The sequence below is a fragment of the Malaya genurostris genome, chromosome 3 (assembly GCF_030247185.1).
Source record: "Malaya genurostris strain Urasoe2022 chromosome 3, Malgen_1.1, whole genome shotgun sequence".
In the NCBI taxonomy this organism is placed as follows: Eukaryota; Metazoa; Arthropoda; class Insecta; order Diptera; family Culicidae; genus Malaya; species Malaya genurostris.
Window position 1 is genome coordinate 31,852,191 of NC_080572.1, and position 23,805 is coordinate 31,875,995.

Sequence of the window (23,805 nt, forward strand, 5' to 3'; positions counted from 1 at the left end):
GTGACAGTCATTTGAACTTCGAACTTGATTAATGGTTCAACAGTCGCTTTCAAACGAGCCTAGGTTTGTCAAAACTAGCTCAGCCATCTCTGACAAAATTGGGCGGTAAGAAAATAACACGTTTTGCCGTCTACGTCTCTTATACCATTGTATCTCCATTATATGACAAATATATACCGATACACACATACACGCACAGACATTTTCCAATCTCGTCGATTTGCGTCGAATGTAATAGAACACTATGGGTCTCCGAGGCTGCATTCGAATGTCAGCTTTTCTATAACTTTTCTATAGAGAAAGGCAATTCTATAACCTTTCTATAGAGAAAGGCAAAAACGCGTTTGTCAGAGCGCGTGCAGTGAGTTTTTAGCAATGTGTTCAATATCATGTTCGAATCATTTTTTCTTACTTAAGCATTGCTTCAGATACAAGCCCCTGAAAAAATTTCGATCGGTTTTTGAATTCGAGTTCCGTAGTTCAAAAGGCGTTGTGTTGGGTGAAAAATTTTCTTTTCTAATTTGTTTAGGACGATTTTTCGTTATAATGAATATATGCGCAACAGATCTGTCAAGATTGGTCAAAACTATGCTGGATTAACTAACATCGCCCAGACTTATCTAGACTAGATAGCATCAGTTGAGATTTTGTTCAGAAATAAATTGAGTTTGTTCGTGTGCGGTTCGTTCCAGGGTTTATTTAAACCATAACAACATAAGTGGTAGTTATGATCATAATGATGGTATCATTATGAGAGTTGAGTAGTCTGACAATAAATATTTCAACCACCTTATTGTACTCATATTTATGCCGGCCCCTGTAACGTATTTCCACGTCATCACGAACACTCGCGTGAAGTACTCGTTTTGTTTATGTTTACGAAGTGCATTAGAACGTACATGTGCTCGCGGTTGGTGTCGTTGAATCGCGCCAAGAAACAAATTCACTTTTTTAAGTACAGAACTCCTTGGTTTTTAACCAATTTAGAGTATTTAGTACCCAGGTATTTTAGTGATGTCAGGCATGAACTGTATTAGGCAATGTGTAGTTAACCATGAATTTGGGCAAGGCTAGTTGCTTCGTTTTGTTGCTTTGGTATAGAAATCCTCGCTTTTTGCCGACAACTTTATGTGCATTAGTACTAGTTTGATTCGCACCGCGCAACGTACACTGACGCAAAGGTAAATAATTCATATACAGTGCGATTACCATCATTTACAAGAGCTTTGTTTCTAAACTCATCGGCGTTTACTTTGTATGCAGATGCTTGCTTACCTTATAAATAAATAAATGAATAAATGAATATATATATATATATATATATATATATATATATATATATATATATATATATATATATATATATATATATATATATATATATATATATATATATATATATATATATATATATATATATATATATATATATATATATATATATATATCCTTAAACAATTGTATCTACATAATCCATTTATCCTTTAAATTTGTGTTTGCACATACGGTACCTGATTTTTGTACCTCCTTATTTCTTGAATTACGTACTCAATTTGCTATTTATTGTAGTGCAATTTTGGAACTTCAACATGGAGCTATTCCTCCGATGTTAAGTTTCGTTACTAAGAAAATTTGCACTTTATACAATACATTGGAACCTCTTTAACACAATAGATGGTTATAAAGATTAACTTAAAAAATATGCTTCAACCAGATTTTTTTTTATGTAAACAAATATTTTCTTCCAAATTCCGGTAACGTATCTGCGTGATATCGACAAAATCGACAACAGAACTCTGATTTGGAATTATTAGTAGTTCAACTGAAGTCACATTGAGCAAAAGAACTTTCAAAGAGTGACTACGAACCATAGAAACCTTGTTGAATACACTAACACCTCCACTAATCTACCGATACAGCATTTACTACACAGCTCTACAGCAGTCGAGGCTTGGTTGTGGTGCTGGTGTTTTTATGCTGAAGTAGTTTAAGCCACAAACAGTGCAGCCACGGGCCATGGCATGTCAGTCTGATCGTGAAGGTTGACCAAGTCACGCGTACTTTAGCGGGTATTTGCGAATCGTACCCCATTTTTGTGTTGTTTTTCAATGTGAAATCACCTTTAGCTTTTGTGAATGACTAATCTCGGGTTTTGTGCGATCGGGTTTTTGCTTTTCAATTGTGCCCCAAAGTGTTTATCAATAGTGTTTCGTCGGTCGTAAAGGTTGCTTCTTTTTTTGTGCTTACCTACATTTAGACATATTTCATCTACCGGTTAGACTTTTCTTAGTGCAAGATGGCAGAATCAGGTAAATAAAACAATGTGAAGTAATAACAAGTGTTCGGTGCTCTGAGAAAAATTGCAAGAATTTCTTGGCTCACGTGATACGCTTTCGAACTCAAGTCTCGTGCTCCAGCACTCGACCAAAGAACGCGATCTGCTCTGGGGTGAATGTGACTTTGAGCCAAGGGTAACGTAGTCGGTGCAGGCTTTACTGACCGTTCCAAGCATCGTTTCATAACAACATTGTCACTGTTGCTGTAGCCGATATAGTGACGCAGCATATAGTAAGCATCGACAGAAGATTGCAAGGTGTGATAAAAAATGACGAAACAACACTACGTTGGTGCAGATTAATTCAATTGCTTAGATCCCCGGGCAGCTTACATTAAATGCTTCATGTGAAACAGGCCAACGTCAGAAGTCGAATAGTACACATAAAGCTCACGAGTGGCGTTAAGTTGAACTGCATCAGCACTTCAAGGACAATCCTATTCAAAAGTTTCAAGTTCACGATTTCTCGGAGTTTTGAATCAGCGCGGGGAGCAAGCCGTAGTTGAGACGATTTGATTTTCAATTCATATTATAATGAAATTTCAGTATACTGAATTCTTTCAATAAGTTGAGTGACGTTATAAAGTATTTAAAAGAACGTAGTTTGAATACAGACAACAACAAAAAACAGAAATCCAAATAATTCTCTCTCGAACATCGGTTTGCGTGTATTCATGGCCTCTTTAATATCAGGCATCACGCGCGAAGTGTTACTGCTTATCTCGAGTCGTTCAAGATACATCCTGGCCTACTTTTTGACAATTTATCATCCTTTGCTATATTATCTACCAGTGGTTATCAATCGTTTTGCTTCGTAATATTCAAACTTGCATTGTTTGTTCAAAGTACAAAATATTCATGCATCGTTTTTTTTGTTTCGATTATAGAAGCTTTAATTTCGTGGTCTTTCGCCTTTCGAAGCAGAAAAACTTTTTGACTTTATGCGCGGGATGTTTTTTCAAAGCTCAATTTTCTCAAAGATGGCTGAACCGATTTTTCTAACTTATTCTTGTATTAATGCTACTATTGGATCATTAATCAAGTTCAAAGGGTGGGGTTGGGTGCATGAAATTTTCATAATCGAATTTTGGTTGTGTTGCCAAGTCTTAGAATTTTATGAAAAGTCGAGATTTAGTGTCATCTCGAAATAAATTTTTTTTTTCAAAAGTCTAATTTCTGGGATTTTTAAATTTTCTAAGTCCCAGTAAGACTTAAAAGTCATGCACAAAAAATGGTAATACTACCGAATAATGAATTAACGGTTATTGTGAGCGAAATATTTTCTTCAGCAATGTTATCTGAAATTGCAATTAACACAATACTGTCAAAGATAAAACTCTCTACCTGTCTCCACTAAAAGTTAATTTTTCTATTTGCCTTTACACACGTGCTAGAAAATTGTTGTTCATTGACATAAGACCGCATCAATAACCCCCACAACTTTGCCAACACGAAGAAGTTTACAATAAGGTCGCCAAATAAATAAATGCATGAAATTGCAGTTCTGAACCACTGTGCAACGGTTAGATTGAAAGCTGGGTTAAGATTGATATCAAGCAAAAAAAGAAAAGTTTTCAAATGATCACTAAGTACATTTTAGCATGAAGCAGAAATCCGAAAATTTTAAATTAAAGTGGTAAATCAATCCTGTCTCTTATTGTTCAGTAGTGTTCAATATTATTATTAAATTTTTCCGATATTCTCAAAGGTTCGGTAATTGAAATGATGATAATATGAAAAATATGGATGGATTAAATTTGAAATAAATAAAAAAAATTGAAATTTGCTGTTAGGCCAGTGTGCTTCACGATATATTTCCTTGTTTACCGTTCCGGCAGTGATGGAGCTTCGGCTTTATTGACCACAGCTGCATATTGCCTGCCAAACCAAATATGTTTTTGAGAAACAGTCTTTTTCATCGTCCTGAAATGACCCTCTACGCCGTTCTGTTGCATGACAGTATAAAAAGACATTCAGAGAAGCTGTTTAATGTCTTCCAGCACATATGTTTCATAGTCCATTATCGCACGCAGGAAAACTTTGTCAAACATTCGCGATACAACTTGGGAGCCCAGGTCTTGGCCGGCACATGCTGTTTATCATTACGGTTCGGTACAGTTTTCATCTTGAACGACTTCATACTTTGCCGGTGCTTAGAAGTGTGCACGAAAGTTGAAGACCTTTTGATTTTTTAGCCACAGTACGTACCGAAGGATCCAGTTTCTTCCACAAAATTTGATTCACCTTCGCGTTCTTCTGGTGGTCGCTGAGATTTGGTTTTGTTCGGCTCCCATCCTTACTTGCTGTTGTCAAACATGTATCGAAAGGTTCAAGAATGTTAAGGACAATGCTTGCCGGAAAACCAAGCTTTTTTACAAGTTTTATTAATGATCCAGATTTTCATTGCGACCGCACATAATTGCTTGTTGCACTTACTTCAACAGCTTGTAGTTTCACCAAAAATTGATTTTACACAATGAAAAGACATACGTTCATCAGTCTGCGAAGTATTTCACGCGTTGTTGAAGTATTCCCAGAGATATACGTATTTAGGGTTGTCCAGATTCTATCGTGAACAAGCCGGTAGACTCTGAATCACGAGGTGAATGGCCGCCATTTTATGTGGCTGAGAAAGATTCGACAAATTGGAATAATGTTGTTTTTACACCCGTTTTATCCTTTCGTGGTCGTTTTCTGTACTAGTAGTCTTCCATGCCTACTTCAATTTTGTTTCCTTTGTCAGTCGTTGGCCTTTCTCTGAACTCTTTTATTATTCAGTTTTTCTCTGTTTTTTTTCGATTTTCGTTGATTTGTCAGTTATTTTGATCCGGACTTTGTTGGCAGTGTTGGTGATTGCTGAAAATTTTACAGAAGCTGCTCGATTTTTATCTATATTGTATACAACATTTTCAATCCGGTAGAAGATGCTACAAGAACTCATGTCTCTCAATGTATGAACCTCGAGAGAATTTTTCTACATTTCTTCGCTCCACTTCATACTCTGAGTATTTCATGGCCCTTAAAAAAATTTTCAGTCTGATAATGATCGCTGCTGTGTGGAATTTACCAAGAGAGAATCGTAAGTTGACAATTATCGCAGAAAATCGAATCGATGATTCGACTTGATGATTCTCATACTAGGTTGCAATATTTAAAAACCTTTGTGTGGAGCATTCACATACATTTTCATAGACACAAATTATACAAAGGTTATAAGCACATAGTTAGAATAAGCGGCAATAGTAAAATGATTCTATCGCAATCATCCACTGCCCATACAGAATCGGATCGCGAAATGAGAATAAGCGACCGTTTGTTGTTTCAGAGAGAATCCCCACAGCAGCGTGCTAGCCGTTGATTCTCAGCCTATGTTAAATGTACCATGCCGGTTTTTTTGTTGTTGCGATGATTTCCGATTCTCTTTGATGGCACTGATTTAATCGTGGAAGAGTTGCGAGTGAACATTCTTTGACACGATAAAAGCCATCCTTGTTTGTTGGTATGGAAGATGACAGTTTTCAATACCCGTTTCAACATGCAAAATAACCTGTAACTTAAGGCCCTGCTTAAGCAATTATTTTCGGTAAACTGTCGAGAAGAAATATATCACGAAATCTGGTAACGATTGTAATGTGGGATTTGATCTACTGTTCAGTAACTGCCTTCTAAAGCAGCCAAAAGATGCACAGTTGCTAAAAAAATCGCTGTTTGAAAACTGAACAATGTATTTCATTTGCTCTTTCAGTTGCTTCTGGTGAATTTTAAAGTGTGGATAATTACTTAAAAAATGAGCTGCTACTTATGAACTTTGTAAGCTGCTTAAGCCAAATCATTTCTTTTTATTCTTCGATTGCTTGGGTTGACTTCAAACTTTCAGATTTCTTACTATACTTCAATACGATACTTTTACGCTTTATTTCGTTCCTCTCTGTAACATGTACCATTGTTAAAAACAACTGAAAATCCTTTGGAATTTGTCTTGTTAATTTCAAATGAGAGGAATAATAAATTCAAGTGTTTCTGATTTCACTTGCTGTATAGAATGTTAATTCGCGGATCATTCTGGTGTCAAATCTTTCGATCATCTTTATTGGCACATAAAGAAAAAAATGATTTGATATTAGAAGAATTAGATGAAGTAACCGTAATACCCTCCCGTGGTTGGTGGGCTTGACGGTATTGCAAACATCAACAGATACAATCAATTAGAGTTAGAATTTAATATAGATATATATTACAGCTTTAGCTTAATTTTTGAAGTGAACGTATCCCAATTGGGTTTCACACGATGACATCAATCTAGTTCAGCTTTGACGTTTATTGGTGGTTTATGTACCAGGAATAAGATCGAATATTGTAGAATAGTTTAAAATAATACAGACTGAACAAATGAGCAAACTACTGATAGCTATCAAACGATGTTCATCCAGTTCATTTTGTGAGGTTGTGTCGATTTCATGTGAGACCTGATGGGTGAGATGATCTGTTAGTGAAGTATAAGAGGAAGTGTATGCAAGAACGGTAATAAAGGCCTCCGTTTCAGCTCAGCTCTAACGATCGACCAATAGTAGAGATAAAAGTAGGGTGGTTTATGTACCATGGAATACTGTGTAATGAGATAGAATATTGTAGAATAGAATAAAATAATACAGACTGAACAAATGAGCAAACCACTGATAGCTGTATAACGATGTTCATCCAGTTCATTTTGTGAGGTTGTGTCGATTTCATGTGAGACCTGATGGGTGAGATGATCTGTTAGTGAAGTATAAGAGGAAGTGTATGCAAGAACGGTAATAAAGGCCTCCGTTTCAGCTCAGGACTAACGATCGACCAATAGTAGAGATAAAAGTAGGGTAACGGTACCCTCATTTATCTCAGCTCCATTAGTCATCTCATATACGGAAACCATTAGTTAGAGTGAGATCTGTTGTCTCTGTTCGATAGATTGACTTCAAAAGCGAGATGAAATTAGGAGCATTCGCTTCAAGTTTTCGCGTCGCAATAACAACAGTATTGAACAATTTTCGAACCACTTTTTCTGCGCTTGTGCTTCACAAACCCGAAGCAAAGATATTGTATTCGATTTGATCACAATGCATTATTTTAAAGTCGAGTAATCGCTTAAATAACATGGTGACTCTACTAATGAGATGATTGTTGGTACATTAACCCTAGTCAGAATCTATTAGAATAGAAATAGTAGCTCAATGTTAGGATGTTTGCTTGTGGAGTATATGTATGTATGTATGTACGTGTATGCGTGTGAGTATGTTTGCGTGAATATGTATATGTATATGTATATATATATATATATATATATATATATATATATATATATATATATATATATATATATATATATATATATATATATATATATATATATATATATATATATATATATATATATATGTGTGTAAATTGGATGTGTAAATAATTACTAACTCAACATTTCTATTCCATATGAAACTAATTCACACTGAGAAAACTGGAAAATCGAACTAAGAGAAGTTCTTGAAATTGGAAAAGAAGAATGATGCAGAATACCAGAAATATTAAAAAAAAAAACAAAGAAACGAATAAATAACGGAGAAGTACAAATAAGACCAAGCAAATAAGATAAGTATGTAAAAAAAACTTCAAGTACCCAACAGGTAAACCCATTTAAAAGATTATCATTATTGTTATTACTATTAGCATTATTACATTACTATTACAGTTATTACCGAAACATTCCATACTGACCATGACAAGAACCACATACCACAATTTATTGTAATTTACATTATCACAAAACCAGATCTACGACCATTGTTATTACAAAAACAACAACTAAACTAGAAAACACAACCATACATTATAATGACAATTTTATACAATCTATTTGAATCAGCACAAAAAACAGTGACCAAGTGGGCACCATAGCCTAGGAACGTCTGTGTGTTGATTTAAAATAGAAGCTCATAGAAACAAATCTTATCAATGGACTGCTGCCACTGTGACTACTTACAAAAAAAAAGAAACAGATGAAGTAACCGTAACAGAAATGAAACAAAAACGTTCACCTATTCGCTATATGCAGATTAGGCTTCGTGTGGTTCATATGAAGTAGTGATAATGTCCCTGATTACACCCCACGAAGTTACCGGTTTACAATTCTAGGTATGATTTGGCGCTACGTTCATCAGTTCCACACGTGAAAACGAGCATGGAAGATAGCGCAGTTCCAATTGGTTGCATTATCACTTGCTTGCACTGGGTGCTCAGGCGTGCGAGGTGACCTTTTGTCGGCTGATCCTAGATGTATGGGGAATAACCTTTCAACGTGTATTTGTTTTTTTTTGCAATTTATCCTGATTATGAACTTGGGCAGTTTCGAGCTTTCGTGTAAACTATCACCATTTTATATCTTATCATAGTTCGTAAAAATATATCGTTAATACACGTTATTTGAGTGCCATAACGGTAAAAAAATCTACGACTAGTAACGATCAATTTAATTTTATATTTAGACTAGTTTATGGTCTAAAATTTTTTTGTTGCGGTTCGATTTGTGCCGATGGTGAAATATATAACTGACTGTCTTTAACGAAGTGAACATAGTAAATTTCAAAAGATTTTTTGCCTAATCGATAGGATATTGATAGAGTAGATAAGATTGGAATACCATTTTAAGGCAGTAATCAGGTGTAGTTGATTGAATATCCTATCAACAGTAGCTCAGTGATAGATGAATACGATTGTAGACAAACAGACAGCATAAAGGAATGTGACGTCAAGGTTTTGGTGTAAATGAACAAATAACCAAGATGCAACGTCATCATAATCTATCAGCTCGTCACGGACATTGATTACAAGCACAAAAATAACCAAACACATTTTCTATCGAATCGTTGTTCACCATTTATCAGGTGGGCTGACATCCATGCGCTACGTGAATATATTCAGTACTATCCACGCACCCTCTTTCTCTTACGTTTGGAACACTACCATCATCCCTTTGAACTGTTACAAAATAAACTTGCCCATTTTGTGATCTCAGTGTTATAATCATTAGTCGTAATTAGAGATGGGCAATTCGTTCGCGAACGGTTCAAAAGAACTAGTTCTTTTGAAAGAATGAACGAGTTATAGTTCTTTTTTCGAGAACGGTAGTTTCTCAGTTCAAAGTCGAGGGATTTTTTTTTTGTTTTTTAAGCTCGCTCAACCTTTTTTAAAGAACGGTACTAATAAGAAAGTTTCGTCACGAAACCTCAGTTCTATTTCGAGGGACCTTTTTTTCCTCGCTTAAGCTTACAAAAGTGAGTTCTCGTTCAGTGTTTGAACAAACAAACCAACTATGAAAAGAACGAACGAACGGCTCTGGAGAACTAGTTCTTTCAACAGAACTCTGCATCACTGAACGGTTCGTTAAAATGAACTGTTTTGCCCATCTCTAGTCGTAATCAACAACAATGTGCACACCTCACGATGTACGCCTCATCATTGAAGGGGTCACGCTTACTGCCAAAATAAACAATCGATTGGTTGACTATAATCAAGAGATAATCTAGAGATCGTTTGGATTGGTTTTTCTTAGATGCGCTGATTGACGTCTGATAATTCAATTTTCCCATATAGAAAGATTTTGCATAATCATAGTGAAAACCGACCTATGAACCGAGGCCCGGAGAGCAGAATGTTATATACCATTCGATTCTTTCGACAAATATTGTTGAACCGAAACATGGATTCACACGAAAGGCCTTAAGGTTTTATTCAAGGTTCCAGAATTTCATTTGGATCCGACTTATAGCTCTGGAATTACAGGGTGATATGCACCAAAAGTATGGAAATAAGTTCTTTAATTGTTAAAGAATACTAGCTTGTACTACCTTGATTTACCCACTTGTTTCCGATCTGCTTCGACTTTCCATTTATTTCGAAGCAACAGCTGGTGTTTACTATTTAATGCGAATATAAGAAACTTTCCTTGCTGCGTGAGGCGTAGCAAGCTTTCATTTCGAAAAACCAAATTTATTCAAAATTGTAAGAAATTCCTATGCGAAGCTACACACTAAGAAAAGTTTACATCTTTATAGATGCACATAAATGGAGCGTCACGATTCTCTTACATATACGATTCAAAACATGTAAAGATAAGTCATATCAGTAACTTCACAGCTAATGTAGCTTAAGCTTACATCGATATAGACGCGAAGTTTATTTTTACATGTTAGTAGATGTAATATTGTGTCATCACCGAAGAAATTATGGCATGTTTGAATTTACGTCACGCGTAAATTTCATTTTTTCTATGAGTGTATATATCTGTTTACTGTGGGAATGGAGAAATCTACGTGTAACAGTTATCACGCTCTTCTGACTATTTTTACTTGTTTTACGATGCGTCTTCGTCTTATCCGTGCGTAAGCAGCTCATATTGGACTGCTAGTGTAACTAAGCAGTTCCACGTCGCGACATGGTGGAAATAAAATGTCTTACGAGTAGCTCAACAACATTTCCAGTTCAACATGAACTACTACTAAGGCACTAATAAAAACAAAGTCTGCAACTTGTTTGACCGAAAAACATTTTTGAAATGTGTGGAGTCTCGAAAATAATTTTCCAGGTTCCTCAGCGATGAATCAATCTTTAACTGGAAGTCTCTTTAATAAACAAAAACCCTTCTTAAAAGCTCAACAACATTTCCAGTTCAACATGAACTACTACTAAGGCACTAATAAAAACAAAGTCTGCAACTTGTTTGACCGAAAAACATTTTTGAAATGTGTGGAGTCTCGAAAATAATTTTCCTCAGCGATGAATCAATCTTTAACTGGAAGTCTCTTTAATAAACAAAAACCCTTCTTAATCCACTTAGTGGTGTGATAATGCCTTTCTCTTTCTTCAAAATAGTTTTATGATTTTTTATATCTTTTTAAAATAAATTTTGACGCTAATTTAGGCTCATTTTTGATTTTGATTTTTGAGAAGAGTGATGCTAATCTAAAAAACACTTCTTAATCCACCTAGTGGTATGGATGATGCCTTTCTTTTCATTCAAAGCAGTCTCATAAAAACATTTTCTATCTTTTCATTAAATAATTTGTGACACCAATTGATTTAGATTGAATCGAGTAGTTCACAAAAGCATTCTTCAGTGTTTATATCACATAGTAGGCATCATTTTTTCAACCAAGTGCTTGACATTTGCGTTGTCTATTTGCATGAGAACAGTACATGAAATTTCCGAAATCGAAAAAAAAATTTTGATGCCGAAAGTCTTAGAATTGCATGAAACGTCGAGATTTGATGTCATCTCGAAAAAAAAAATTTTTTTAACCGGCTTAGAAAAAATCTCAAAGTTGATTTTTTTAAAATTTTTTTTGTGAGATGACACTAAATCTCCACGTTTCATGCAATTCTAAGCAAACCCTTTGTATTACATTCCTGTAGTGGAATTTGCCGATTCAGAGTGTACAGAACCATTGCATGGCTGGTGCTATGATTCTACTGACACTACGAATCCTTCCAGGTCGGGGCTCGAACATACGACAACTGGTTTGTAAGACCAGTGCCCTATGCATTAAACCGTCAACTCGGGACAATTCTATTGCAATTCTAAGACGTTTGACATAAAAAAAATCAATTTCGGAAATCTCATGTACTCCGCCTTATGGTAATTTTTCAAGATCGAAAATTTTCAAACCTTAACCGCCGGGTAGCACCCTTTACCTATGTCCGATTTAGCTCAAATTTTGCATGGGGACTGTTTTCGAGGTGCTTAAATTTTTTAACAATAGCGCTTAACGAAATTAGAGCTGATCCCAAAATATTGGCACTCTTATATACATTAGAGCGATACAAAACAACGTGTTTTGTCGGTTACGTCACTTATACCATTATATCTCCGGAACCAAAAGTCACAGTTATTTGATCTTTTAACTTGATCAATGGCCCAACAGTAGCTTTCAAACGAGCATAAGTTTGTTAAGATCGGTTCAACCATCTCTGAGAAAATTGAGCGCGTAAAAATACAACGCGTTTTGTCGGGTACGTCAATTATACAATCATATCTCCGGAACCAAAAGTCACAGCCATTTGATCTTTGAACTTGATCAATGGTCCGACAGTAACTTTCAGACTTTATCCGATCTCGTCGAACTGAGTAGAATGGTATACAGCGCGATGGGTCTCCGAGGCCCCGTTCGAAAGTCGATTTTTCCAGCAATTCTAATACCTTTCTATAGAGAAAGGCTTTAAAAAAGAATTAAATGGACAGAAGAATTCGTGAATACTCTTCAGGTATGATTGAGGGGCAATATTTTTACTGACAATGCCTTAATTCCCTAGATCAACGTCCAAATTTTTCGATTTGTTGTTGGAACGTAATATTTTTGTTGATATGTTTACGTTTCGTCTTTGACTCATCAGTGCATAGCAGTTCAAATTGAACTGCTTTATGCAAAACTCGGCAGTTCAATTTGAACCGCTAAGCAGACGTAAAGTTTCTGCTATTTACAGAACACTTTTTTTCGTTGCATCGAAATGCAATGTCTATACTGACGTGCCGAACGAAAACGTGTTTTCGACTTTTTCTGGCCGATGCAGGTTTGGTCATTCAGGGGTTAGCCAAATTTTGTGCTAGGGCACATAGCCGATATTGATTTGTTTACGTTTCGTCTTTGACTCATCAGTGCATAGCAGTGCCTGAATGACCAAACCTGCATCGGCCAGAAAAAGTCGAAAACACTGATGAATCAAAGACGAAACGTAAACATATCAAAATCGGTTATGTGCCCTAGCACAAAATTTGGCTAACCCCTAAATGATATTTTTGTTGTTGTTGAAGTTGTTCCTTGTGTGATACCTGAGCTATGTAATAGCAACAATGAGTTTGAGTGTGATTAGATTAGCGTTTAGGCTGTGAGGACAAGTAATAATTGATAAGAGAGAGAGAGAGAGAGAGAGAGAGAGAGAGTAGAGAGCCCAGTAACAAGTGTTCGCATTGAAGTGGATACCTACAATCGGAAGATCGTTGCACTTTGCTGCGCATTGGGTGCAGTTGATGGTTTGATTGAAGAGATCATTATAACACAACTTTAAATAATGCGTAGAACGAAAACACCGTTATTTTAGATTTATAGACTTCCATCTTGACTCAGCTCCATTTTAAGGTAGCGCTTCGCCGTGGTCATGGGAGTTCGCTGCATATCCCGGGGTTTCTCGCACTTTACTCAAAATTGTTAGAAAACGGGGAAGAAAACGGAAATTTCAAGAACATACGATTCTAGATAATTAATTTTTCTATCGATTCGTATATAAATTGTGCCTAATAAACGTTTTTATCGAAGGATTTCGTGCGAGTTATAAAAATAAATGAGTTTTTCCTTATTCTTTCGCACGCACACAATGTCAACGCATGCATTGGGGTGTGCAAAATGCCACATGCGGTAGACGCTAACAACATTTCTTTTGTTTTCGTTGTCCATCTCTTCGTAAACGTTGAATATATATGAGTAGAAAATGTAACTAAATGTTACTACTTTGTAAAATAATTTCTATTCATGTTTCAGTAGAACCAGAAATCAGTAATGATTTTCATCGCTACTAGCTTTGACGCTTTGTTAAAAACGTAGCACATCCCTACATATGTGAGTTGTTTATAGCTAGAAAAGCAAAAAAGAAAACAAAATGTTTAGCAAAACTCGCACGAAATCTCGCGAAAGAAAAGCTTTCTAACTGATATTTTTCGCCAAATGCATAGTAAAATCATTTACCTACAATCGTATGTTTTTGATTTTTCGCGAACCGGGGGAGTATTGGAGAAATTTGCAATTTAGGGTGAAATTTCGGCGACAAAGCAAGAGGAAGCAGTGAGTTGTCTCGCTTCGACCTGACCACGGCGAAGCGCTACCTTTAAATGCAATTCACGTATCCTTGTCATAAGCTCGTTACCAAACGTCAACATTGTAAAAAAGAATAGTTTGAGTTAGAGTGCATTGGCATTCAGGGGAAAATGAAAATTGGTGCTTTCGTTTTGAATTTCGCGTCGCTGTATGGGCGATTTGTTATACTTGTTTCTTATCACAATTCATTGATTAGAACTGAAATGATCAGCAAAATATCGTGATGATTCTACTAATGAAATGACTTTATATATATTTCGTTCATAGTTCAATTGACTCTACTTTCACCGACTACCAATAATAGCCTCGCGAAGTCTCAAAACCGATCCACCACAGCACGGATGAATTTTTTTATCGTGAATTATTGGGAAATTCACTGCGAAAGGATGTGCTCATACGCGAAGAGCTTTAATGAATGTATAAAGAAATTGACATATAACGGCAACGGCACGGAACGTTTTGACGTTAGGCTTCATAAGATTCATGTATCAATGTAATATACTTAAATAACACTATATTCTTAAGTATATTTTACTTGTGAGTAAATGAAGAAAAAATAATTGGAAGTTTCAGTATATATACATAAAAAATCGACTGTCTTCTAGTTCACTTCAAATTTGAGCGAATCAACTACCTTCTACTAATACATTCCTTCCCAGCACTAGTGCATCTTGAATAGCTTGACGATATAGTGCATTTTTCATGCAAGGCCTCGTCTCGTAGTCTGCGTAAGCAGCTCAAGTTGCAAATACCCACGGTTTACGAACGACTCCCGACCTATATTTAAATAGACGAACATTCAGCAGGACTTATTTAATCAATGTCGTGTGCGCAGTAAAGCCCTTCTGACAGCTACAGTTCAAAACAAGGGCACTTCGGTATGCACTTATTTTACATTTCTTATATTCAAACTGTGTACTGATTGATAATCGTACGTTTGATTCGACATACAAACTAATTATCGAATATTCCTAAAAATTTTGCAGTGAATAAAAGCGGCCTTGCTAACGGCGACGGAATTAACGGGCACCACGAGACACTGGAAGGTGAGGAAGCGTTGGCGATCATACGACGGAACCTCAAGTCAAATGCCATGGACAATGAAGGGACGCACTTTGATTGTAATATTCCACATGTTTTCGTAGTTTTTGGAGCTTCTGTGAGTATTTTTTGTTTGAATTCCGAAATTGGTGACATATTAGGAATATGCTTATCGAACCAGAGACCATAATCACTCGGGCACTTAGTCGCGTTCGAGAAAAGAAGAATCAGTAATGAATGCTAATTAGAGCCAATTGAAATTGAAGGCTTCTGTTTTTGTAACATTTTGTATACTCGTGCGTACGCTTGCTTGTAAAGTAATTTTCAACGTCATATTCGCGTCGCTCATCATAAGGTTGTAATGCAAAACCACTGATTGCTTTCAGTTGAGCGATTCTCATCAGTGTTTTATCGCACGTGTTGTTTGTCGGAAATCTGCATTGAAATGATGACTAGTAGATAATCGAATTAACCACTACGTGAATCGACGAAATCCTAGCATTTGTATCGGGCTTCCCAGTAAAATTTTATTTTTTTGTAATTCGGATTCACATTTTTGGGATTTGCGACTTCTATTTGTCAATATAGGTTGGAACTAATCCGCACATAGATCGAAAATACACAATCACTGATTCTCGAATATAATTTGCAGGGTGACTTGGCGAAAAAAAAAATTTATCCAACACTGTGGTGGTTATACCGAGACAATCTGCTTCCATCAGTAACTAAATTCGTAGGTTATGCTCGCAGTAAACTGTCGGTAGCCGAGCTGCGAAGTAAATGCCATTCTTACATGAAGGTGAGTGGTGATGTGAGCATATCATGACCAGAAATTATCCCCATTTATTTCCAATCTATTTCAGGTTGAACACGACCAGCAGGAGAGGTACGAACAGTTTTGGGCCCTGAACTTCTATGTCGCTGGGAGCTACGATGCTCGGCGGGACTTTGAGTTACTCAACCAGGAGCTGTGTAAGTTTGAAATCGGGAAAACAGCCAATCGCTTGTTCTACTTGGCATTGCCGCCGTCCGTGTTTGAACCGGTTACAGTGCACATCCGCAACACTTGCATGGGTTCGAAGGGTTGGAATCGGATCATAGTAGAAAAACCCTTCGGGCGAGATGCGGACAGCTCGAATACACTGAGTGCGCACCTGGCCAAATTGTTTAACGAGGATCAACTCTATCGAATTGATCACTATTTGGGCAAAGAGATGGTGCAGAATTTGATGACGATTCGATTCGGAAATCAGATTTTCAGTCCGACCTGGAATCGGAATAATGTGGCCTCGGTGTTGATTTCATTTAAAGAACCGTTTGGTACTCAAGGTCGGGGCGGTTACTTTGACGATTTCGGAATCATTCGTGATGTTATGCAGAATCATCTGTTGCAGATCTTGTCTCTGGTGGCCATGGAGAAACCGGCAACGTGTCATCCGGATGATATACGTAATGAGAAGGTTAAGGTGTTGAAGAGCATTACATCCCTTACAATCGATGATGTTGTTTTGGGACAGTACATTGGTAACCCCAACGGTCAAGATGACGATTCCCGTATGAGTTATTTGGATGATCCGACTGTTCCGAACGACTCGGTGACTCCAACGTTTGCTCTTGCCGTACTTAAAATCAACAATGAACGATGGGATGGTGTTCCGTTTATCTTGAGATGCGGTAAAGCTTTGAATGAACGGAAAGCTGAAGTTCGCATTCAATATCAGGATGTACCGGGGGACATTTTTGATGGTAGACCTAAACGTAACGAACTTGTGATTCGCGTTCAACCAGGCGAAGCGTTGTATGTTAAAATGATGACTAAGTCACCTGGTATTACGTTCGATATGGAAGAAACGGAATTAGATTTGACTTACGGCCATCGTTATCATGATGTCAAACTGCCAGATGCTTATGAGCGACTGATTTTGGATGTTTTTTGTGGCTCCCAGATGCACTTTGTACGATCAGATGAGCTTAGTGAAGCTTGGCGAATCTTCACACCCTTGCTGCACTATATCGAACGAGAGCGTCCAGAACCAATCAAGTATATCTATGGTTCTCGTGGACCGAAAGAGGCGGATAGCAAATGTGATGAGGCCAATTTTAAATACTATGGTTCGTACAAATGGCATCGGAAGCACTGAACTGGGACGATCATCCATACTTGATTGACTTAATCATTGAACTTTGTTTTTTTTTGTTAATTTGCACTCGAAATCATTTTATATTTATTAAACTCATTTGGTATTTTTCACTCGATGTATACAATACAAACGTAAGGGCAGCCGTACCTTTAGAAGGGGCCAATAATTCGTATAACGAAAGGATTCATGGAATACTCTCATCTCATCATTGTTATGGATTGAAGATTGCATTTTGAACATATTTTGACTTTTGTAATAAAAATCCAAATAAAACATTCTGAAACCGTAAAACTTGTTTAAAAGCGTTCGAATTTCGTTCAGGAAAACATCTACTTCATAACTCTGAAGATGGCATCGATTTAAATCTCCCGCCCGCAGTTTATCTTGATGTTATGTTTGGTGTGGTGAAGCATTTTCACGCATGCGTATTGCTAATATCTAAAGATCTTTTCGTGAAACTGTTTTGACACAATTTTTCCTCATACTAAACCAATTGACTATCCTTCGGAACGAGTTCTGCAGCTTCCGTTTGTTATCTTGGTCCATTTGCTTATTTGCTTGATTGATAGACAGTTATAAAACATGTAATTTTGAAAGCAGGGTGAGCTAATTACCGGTAAGTATTTATCTGTTGACAGAATTGTACTTTGTTCATTTTTAGACCAACTTTTTTAAATTTAATAATTTCGTCCCGATCTCTAGGTGCAGATATCATTAGAGTTTTAATATTGTTACAGAGGACTATTTTGACCATTTGTATCAGATGAGCTCAACGCTACGTGAAATGACGAATAAAACTTGAAACTACATAGTGAAGTAATTCATTTTATTTTGTTTTGAAGAATATTTTCACAATAATGTTACGTAGGTTGTTTTTGTTTATTTCATCTGTTAGTATTGGTTTTATAAATTCGTTAATTGCCGATATGTATGCATATTCATAACTTCCGCTTGAACGGTTTTGTGAAGCTTGAGTGTCAGTGCAAAATAAATTATAATTACACTTGGTATTGTGAGTAATGTTCGCTCACAGTCTCCTCTATGGCAGGAAATATTTCTCTATTTTCAGACAACTTAGAACTTAGGAAAAACGTAGAGCCTCACAAATGACGTATTTATCGAAAAATTCAACATAAATTCGTCGCGTTCTGATATATTTCCAAAAGCTGTGAAATTCTATTTTTTTCTGAGAATGTGTACTTACATTAATTTTGTGTGAACGCATCATATGTTTAGTGAAATCACGATTCAAAAGTGACCTCGTTGAAATGTAACTCTTAAGTCGATTTCTGGTCCAACTAGAACAACTAAGCTACACTAATAGTTCAATATGTACTATTATTCACCGAATCGTTCTGGGATCATTTCTATTATGTTCTGTTTGGTCGATTGTTATAAGTAAACACATACACATCTCTTTAAATTAATTATCAAGTAATTGCTATTGTTCTCGTTATCGATCCTCAGAGATTTTTTCGTAGTCATGCAGTCGCAAGTTGTTATATTAGGTAAGTAATATATGATTTTTATAAAAGCTGATACATGACACGGCCAAAATATTCTTCAAAGTTTAATTTTTCATAATTATCGTCATTTGTGATAGATAGTAGTTGAATTTTCGAAGTTTATTATAAACAAAAAAATTAAAAGCATCTGAGTTTCAGTTCACTGGCGATTAATTAGAACTTTGTGATTCTTTCGGTCAATGACAGTGTGCTCAGTTCAAAATTGTACTTATACTTACTATTTCGTTCGGATCATAAGTCTTCTTTACCACCCGGTAGCATACTTCAGATGGACCATTCTGTGCGGTATAGTTGTGGGAGAAGTTCAACAGCAAACATTTCGCATCACTCCGAACGACGTGGAAGCTCGCACTGGAGATGATGTGATTCTCCGGTGTGAAGTGGAGCATCTGGCTGGGCGGGTACAGTGGACCAAAGATGGGTTTGCGCTAGGCTTTTCCAGTGACATCGTGGGTTATCCGCGGTTTTCACTGAATCAAAATCATAGCTCGGGAGTTTTTAATCTCAGAATTACAAATACCTCCATGGACGACTCTGCTAGCTACCAGTGTCAAGTTGGTCCGGCGAAGCACAACCGTCCAATTCGTGCTGCAGCAAAATTAACCATACTTGGTATGTGGTGTGGGTTTAGGAAATTAGGTCAATTTTTAACAATTCATTTTTTCTTTTCCTGCCAGGTCTTATGAAAAGTCACCGAGGAATGCATCACCGGAATTGAATCCATCCAAAATTCATAGAATTCGAGATAAATTGAGAGATATGTAGTTCCAGTAATTTTTGAATTAACACATTTATTCATAATTGCGCTCAATTTGAAAAACTGTGAATAACCAATGTGCAATTCTGAAAGCATAACTCAAACTGCTTAACATTACTTACATATCAACATTATTGTAGAAAAAATGAAATGGAAATGCATCATAACCTTAAACATGGAATATTATAAAAAATTCATCGATTTATTCTTCAAAATAAAACGTTAATCAAAATTCTGTTTTAATTCGTATGAAGAGTAAGTAAAACTTCTTAAAACTGTTTGGACTTTGGACATGCATTAGGAAGTCATTTCAGATTATTTTTCAACTATGCTTTAAATCTCTGTTTCTTAGTTTCATACTTAGGTTAACATGTGAAGTAAAGTTTCTATAATTTTTTACCAAATATCATAATGGCGACAGCAGCTGAAAAATCAGTTCGTCCCGTGTTCCACGGCTCTGAAACGTGGTTGTCTCGCACATTAATAACTATAATTCAATTTATTACTTATGATTGTTGATAATTCCCCCGTTGAGAGCAGGAAGCAATGGAACCTTAGCTGTGAGCCAATACTGGAAAGTATAACTTATTCGGACAGCCTAGTCACGTACCGTAGCTCTTGACGGAAGAGAAACGGAAGGTTGGTTTAAATACGTGACACCAAATCTTCGCTGCGTTCTCTAAGTTTCTATATTCGGAGGCGATATTGAAAATATCCGGGACTGTTGGAGCATTCTAGGACGATTCAATTTATGTGTTCGTTTTCAATTCAGATTACTATAATTCCGTTAGAGTGGCATCGGATACTTTGTACTTCAATAAACCTAGGTAAAAAAATAGTTATGAGCACTGATTGAATATTATAACTCGTTAAATTAATGAGTTATTTGCTGAATCCTTGTGTTTCCTATGACTTGAAAAATTGTGTTACGAAACTGGATTTCCTTTGAAGACCAAATTCTCTGTTTTTCATTTCTCGTAGCCATCATACCCCAGCAAGCAACATAAAATGCTACATAACAAATCAGTGGCATCCCTCGCAACAAATAGACATTAAGAATCATAAGATCTAAAAACAGGAAAATGGTAAAACAATCCTTTTCGCCTTTTTTATATTAATTTTTTCCCGGCTTCAACCATTTTGGTCGTTCACCGGAGAGGTAAAAAAAATTGGCCGTTTTGGCCTACAGAGATCAGTGTTTTTCTTTTTTTTATGAATATATAATTTTCCTTCTCTGCCTGTTGCTTTGTGGCCGCGGGAGTCATCCCAAGGGGGTCCGGCCCCCTTGCGGATGGCCCACAGGTTTTTCTCTTTGGCCTTTTCGTCTTGTTTTGTGAATATAAATGAAAAATAGGTACAGAATTCGCTCAAAATTTGGATAACTTTTACGAGCCATATACGAATCGATTCAACTCGACGAACTGAGCAAATGTCTCCGTGTGTGCAAAATTAAGAGGTGCGTTTCTCATACCGTTTTTCATTGAAAAAACACTGGTGGAGTGGATTGCTCTGGTTTTATAATTTTTTGACGGTGTTTCATTGTAATTTCTGCTTGAAAAAGCAAAACCAGAGCAATCCATGCCATCAGTGTTTTTCAATGAAAAACACCATCAGCATATTTCGGGCCAAGAAATGTAGATATTGGAGACATGGTTCCATTGATAGCCCCTTTTCAATGATGGAATTTCCCATAGCACTCATGTCTTGTAACAATAACGCTTCTGGGTTGAACAGAATAAAATTCAACTTGGTGAAGAATCTGCCCGACCTAGCAAAAAGACGTTTGTTGGAATTGTTCAACAAGTTTCTTGAGCAAAATATTGTTCCACCTGACTAGAGGCAAGTGAAAGTTATCGCCTTTCAAAAGAATGGGAAACCAGCTTTCAATCACAACTCATATAGACCCATTTCAATGTTGTTCTGCATCAGAAAATTGTTCGAAAAAATTATTCTTCGACTCTGTGTGCTCAAGGTAGACTATCCAATGTCCCAGTTCGCGACACTCTAGCTTGTCGTGACCTTACATACATGGAACTTCTTTATCATTTCATTAAGTCCATTGGAGTTCCAATTTAAATTTTATTTTTTGTTAGACCACTTTCTCTTCCATGAGTTCAACCAATAGCCACCTTTATTATATGAATAGAAGTGATGAACTGATACAAACAAACCTGAAATAGTTATAAGATCATGTACAAAATAAATGTATTCTATTTAATGTAATTTATAATAGCTAATATCTTGATAAAACAGTGTTTAGATTACCTAATGAATACTAACATAATAATATGATATTCGAAATGTATTAGGTTTAAAGTACTATGTATTGTGGATGCCACGGCGAAGAAAAACTTATGTATATTGCCTATGAAACAAACGTATTCATGGAAAAAAGGTCATTTATTGGTCTTCCATGTAGTGGAGTTGGTGTTTTTTCTTTGGAACTTTGTATAAATAAACTATTTCGAATGTTTTATCTTCTTGACAAACAGTAAAGAACATACACATTGAATAAATTTAAAATGGTATTTGAAATCGATGTAAAAACTGCAATAAGAATCGTCTCGGGAAAATACGTTTTCCATGCACAATTTTGATATCGGTTTGCTAAAAAAATGAATATATATGAAAATAGGAAATAAGCAAAGTCCAGTGAAAAGCTTTCATATCGTCTTTTTGGGAGAGTAACTAATTTGCATATCTCTCCCGTTGCAGCAATTACTAGCACTGTCAACAGTAGGTTGAGCCAAATTACTGAAGCCATAGTTCGTTCCTCTACGTTTTACCAGAATCGTTGGCATTCATGCTATTTATAATACCGACCGGATGCTTCTGCCCGGCTTGGAACTTTAAATGTGCTTTTATTTTATGAAACAGATTCCACGTGTTTATGCGGATGCTGTGGGCGCTGGGTGAGGTAAGCCATGCTTCATTCAATATCATATGCGTTTAATTTCTGGCTTTGTGGATTTCATTAAAATGCAAAGTGAAACTTGCAAGTATGTATGTACAGCTATAGATGTTGAAAATTTCAACACATCACAGTTCGCAAAAAGCCAAGAAGGGTTGTTGAGTTAGAAATTGCTCTGAAACGCTTGAACATTTTTGATAATTTCTGTATGAGATTATTTTTTTACGTTCAATGGTGGATTTGATTTGAATAAAATAGATGAAAATCGCAGTTTTTAACAGTTCATTAAGTGCTTCTTGAAATTGATTGGCACAATATGAATAAAATATAAATAAATAGAAAATAAGTATTTCCTTTCTCAAGATAGTCGATAAATATTACACCATGCAAATTCCAAAATACCAAGGCCATAACCTTTCCAGCCGATTGTTGTGCTTTAGGGCGTTTTGAACGATGTTCACCAGTTGATATCCACTCAGATGACGATCATTTCGATTCCGGAGTGAATAATTGAATCCATGTTTCATCCATTGTCACTCAACACGTTCTCGTTTTTGGTCAACAGTAAGCAAACGCGGAACCCACTTTGAACAGAACTTTATCATAGTCAAATGCTCATGCAATATAATGGCAACACGTTTTTTTCTTCACGAAACGTTCTGCATCATCGTTGTCTCGGTGAACGGTGTTTTCCCATTAAGAAGCAGTGTAAAATTAAAACACGAAATTGTTTTGGATCCATTGTTCTGACAAAAGTCGCGTCACTCGTAGCACAATAACTCACAAACTTATGAATAGAATATCATGAAATTTCAACAGCTGCCTTTTAAAGTTTAGAATTAATTGAAAAACAAGGTTACTGCAATGATATCAACGCCATCTATGTGTAAGACGCGGGACTTTTCAGCCCATGTAGTATGTAAAGGCTTATTTAAGTTAATATGTGTGCTAATTTAAGTTAATATGTGAGCTATCAAGGGAGAGGACGGCTATAGCGTGATGAATTAGTCGATGCCTTTCGATTCCCATCCCCATACATAGGGTCGAAAAGATTCTCTGGAACGAAGAGGCGAATGACCGTCCTTAAGAATAAAACGTCTATAATCGAAAGAAAGGTAAGTAGCACCCAATCACGTCAAATCGAGATGTCGCTAAAAAGTACAAGGTGTCAGTCGGTTTTGTGAAGAAAATTATGAAGCG

General features: G+C 36.3%; 2 protein-coding genes across 5 annotated transcripts; both read left to right on the forward strand.

The window, feature by feature from the left end:
* The first annotated feature begins 2,000 nt into the window (after positions 1-2,000).
* On the forward strand, positions 2,001-17,702 carry LOC131434880 (glucose-6-phosphate 1-dehydrogenase). Of its 3 annotated transcripts, none has more exons than XM_058602112.1 (4): positions 2,001-2,309; positions 15,216-15,388; positions 15,923-16,069; positions 16,134-17,702. In XM_058602112.1, exons 1-4 carry the CDS (start codon positions 2,297-2,299, stop codon positions 17,409-17,411), a joined length of 1,611 nt encoding a protein of 536 aa, XP_058458095.1. In that variant the 5' UTR covers positions 2,001-2,296; the 3' UTR covers positions 17,412-17,702. The 3 variants fall into 3 exon arrangements, with proteins under 3 accessions (XP_058458095.1, XP_058458098.1, XP_058458096.1); XM_058602115.1 differs by having other exon boundaries at positions 2,002-2,069; XM_058602113.1 differs by lacking the exon at positions 2,001-2,309 and adding an exon at positions 14,788-15,107.
* Positions 17,703-17,858: 156 nt separating this feature from the next.
* On the forward strand, positions 17,859-19,926 carry LOC131434881 (irregular chiasm C-roughest protein-like). Of its 2 annotated transcripts, XM_058602116.1 has the most exons (5): positions 17,861-18,027; positions 18,114-18,227; positions 18,879-18,919; positions 19,196-19,549; positions 19,615-19,926. In XM_058602116.1, the coding sequence occupies exons 3-5, from the start codon at positions 18,895-18,897 to the stop codon at positions 19,653-19,655; spliced, it is 420 nt and encodes a 139-aa protein (XP_058458099.1). In that variant the 5' UTR covers positions 17,861-18,027; positions 18,114-18,227; positions 18,879-18,894; the 3' UTR covers positions 19,656-19,926. The 2 variants fall into 2 exon arrangements, with proteins under 2 accessions (XP_058458100.1, XP_058458099.1); XM_058602117.1 differs by lacking the exon at positions 18,114-18,227 and having other exon boundaries at positions 17,859-18,027.
* Positions 19,927-23,805: the final 3,879 nt, after the last annotated feature.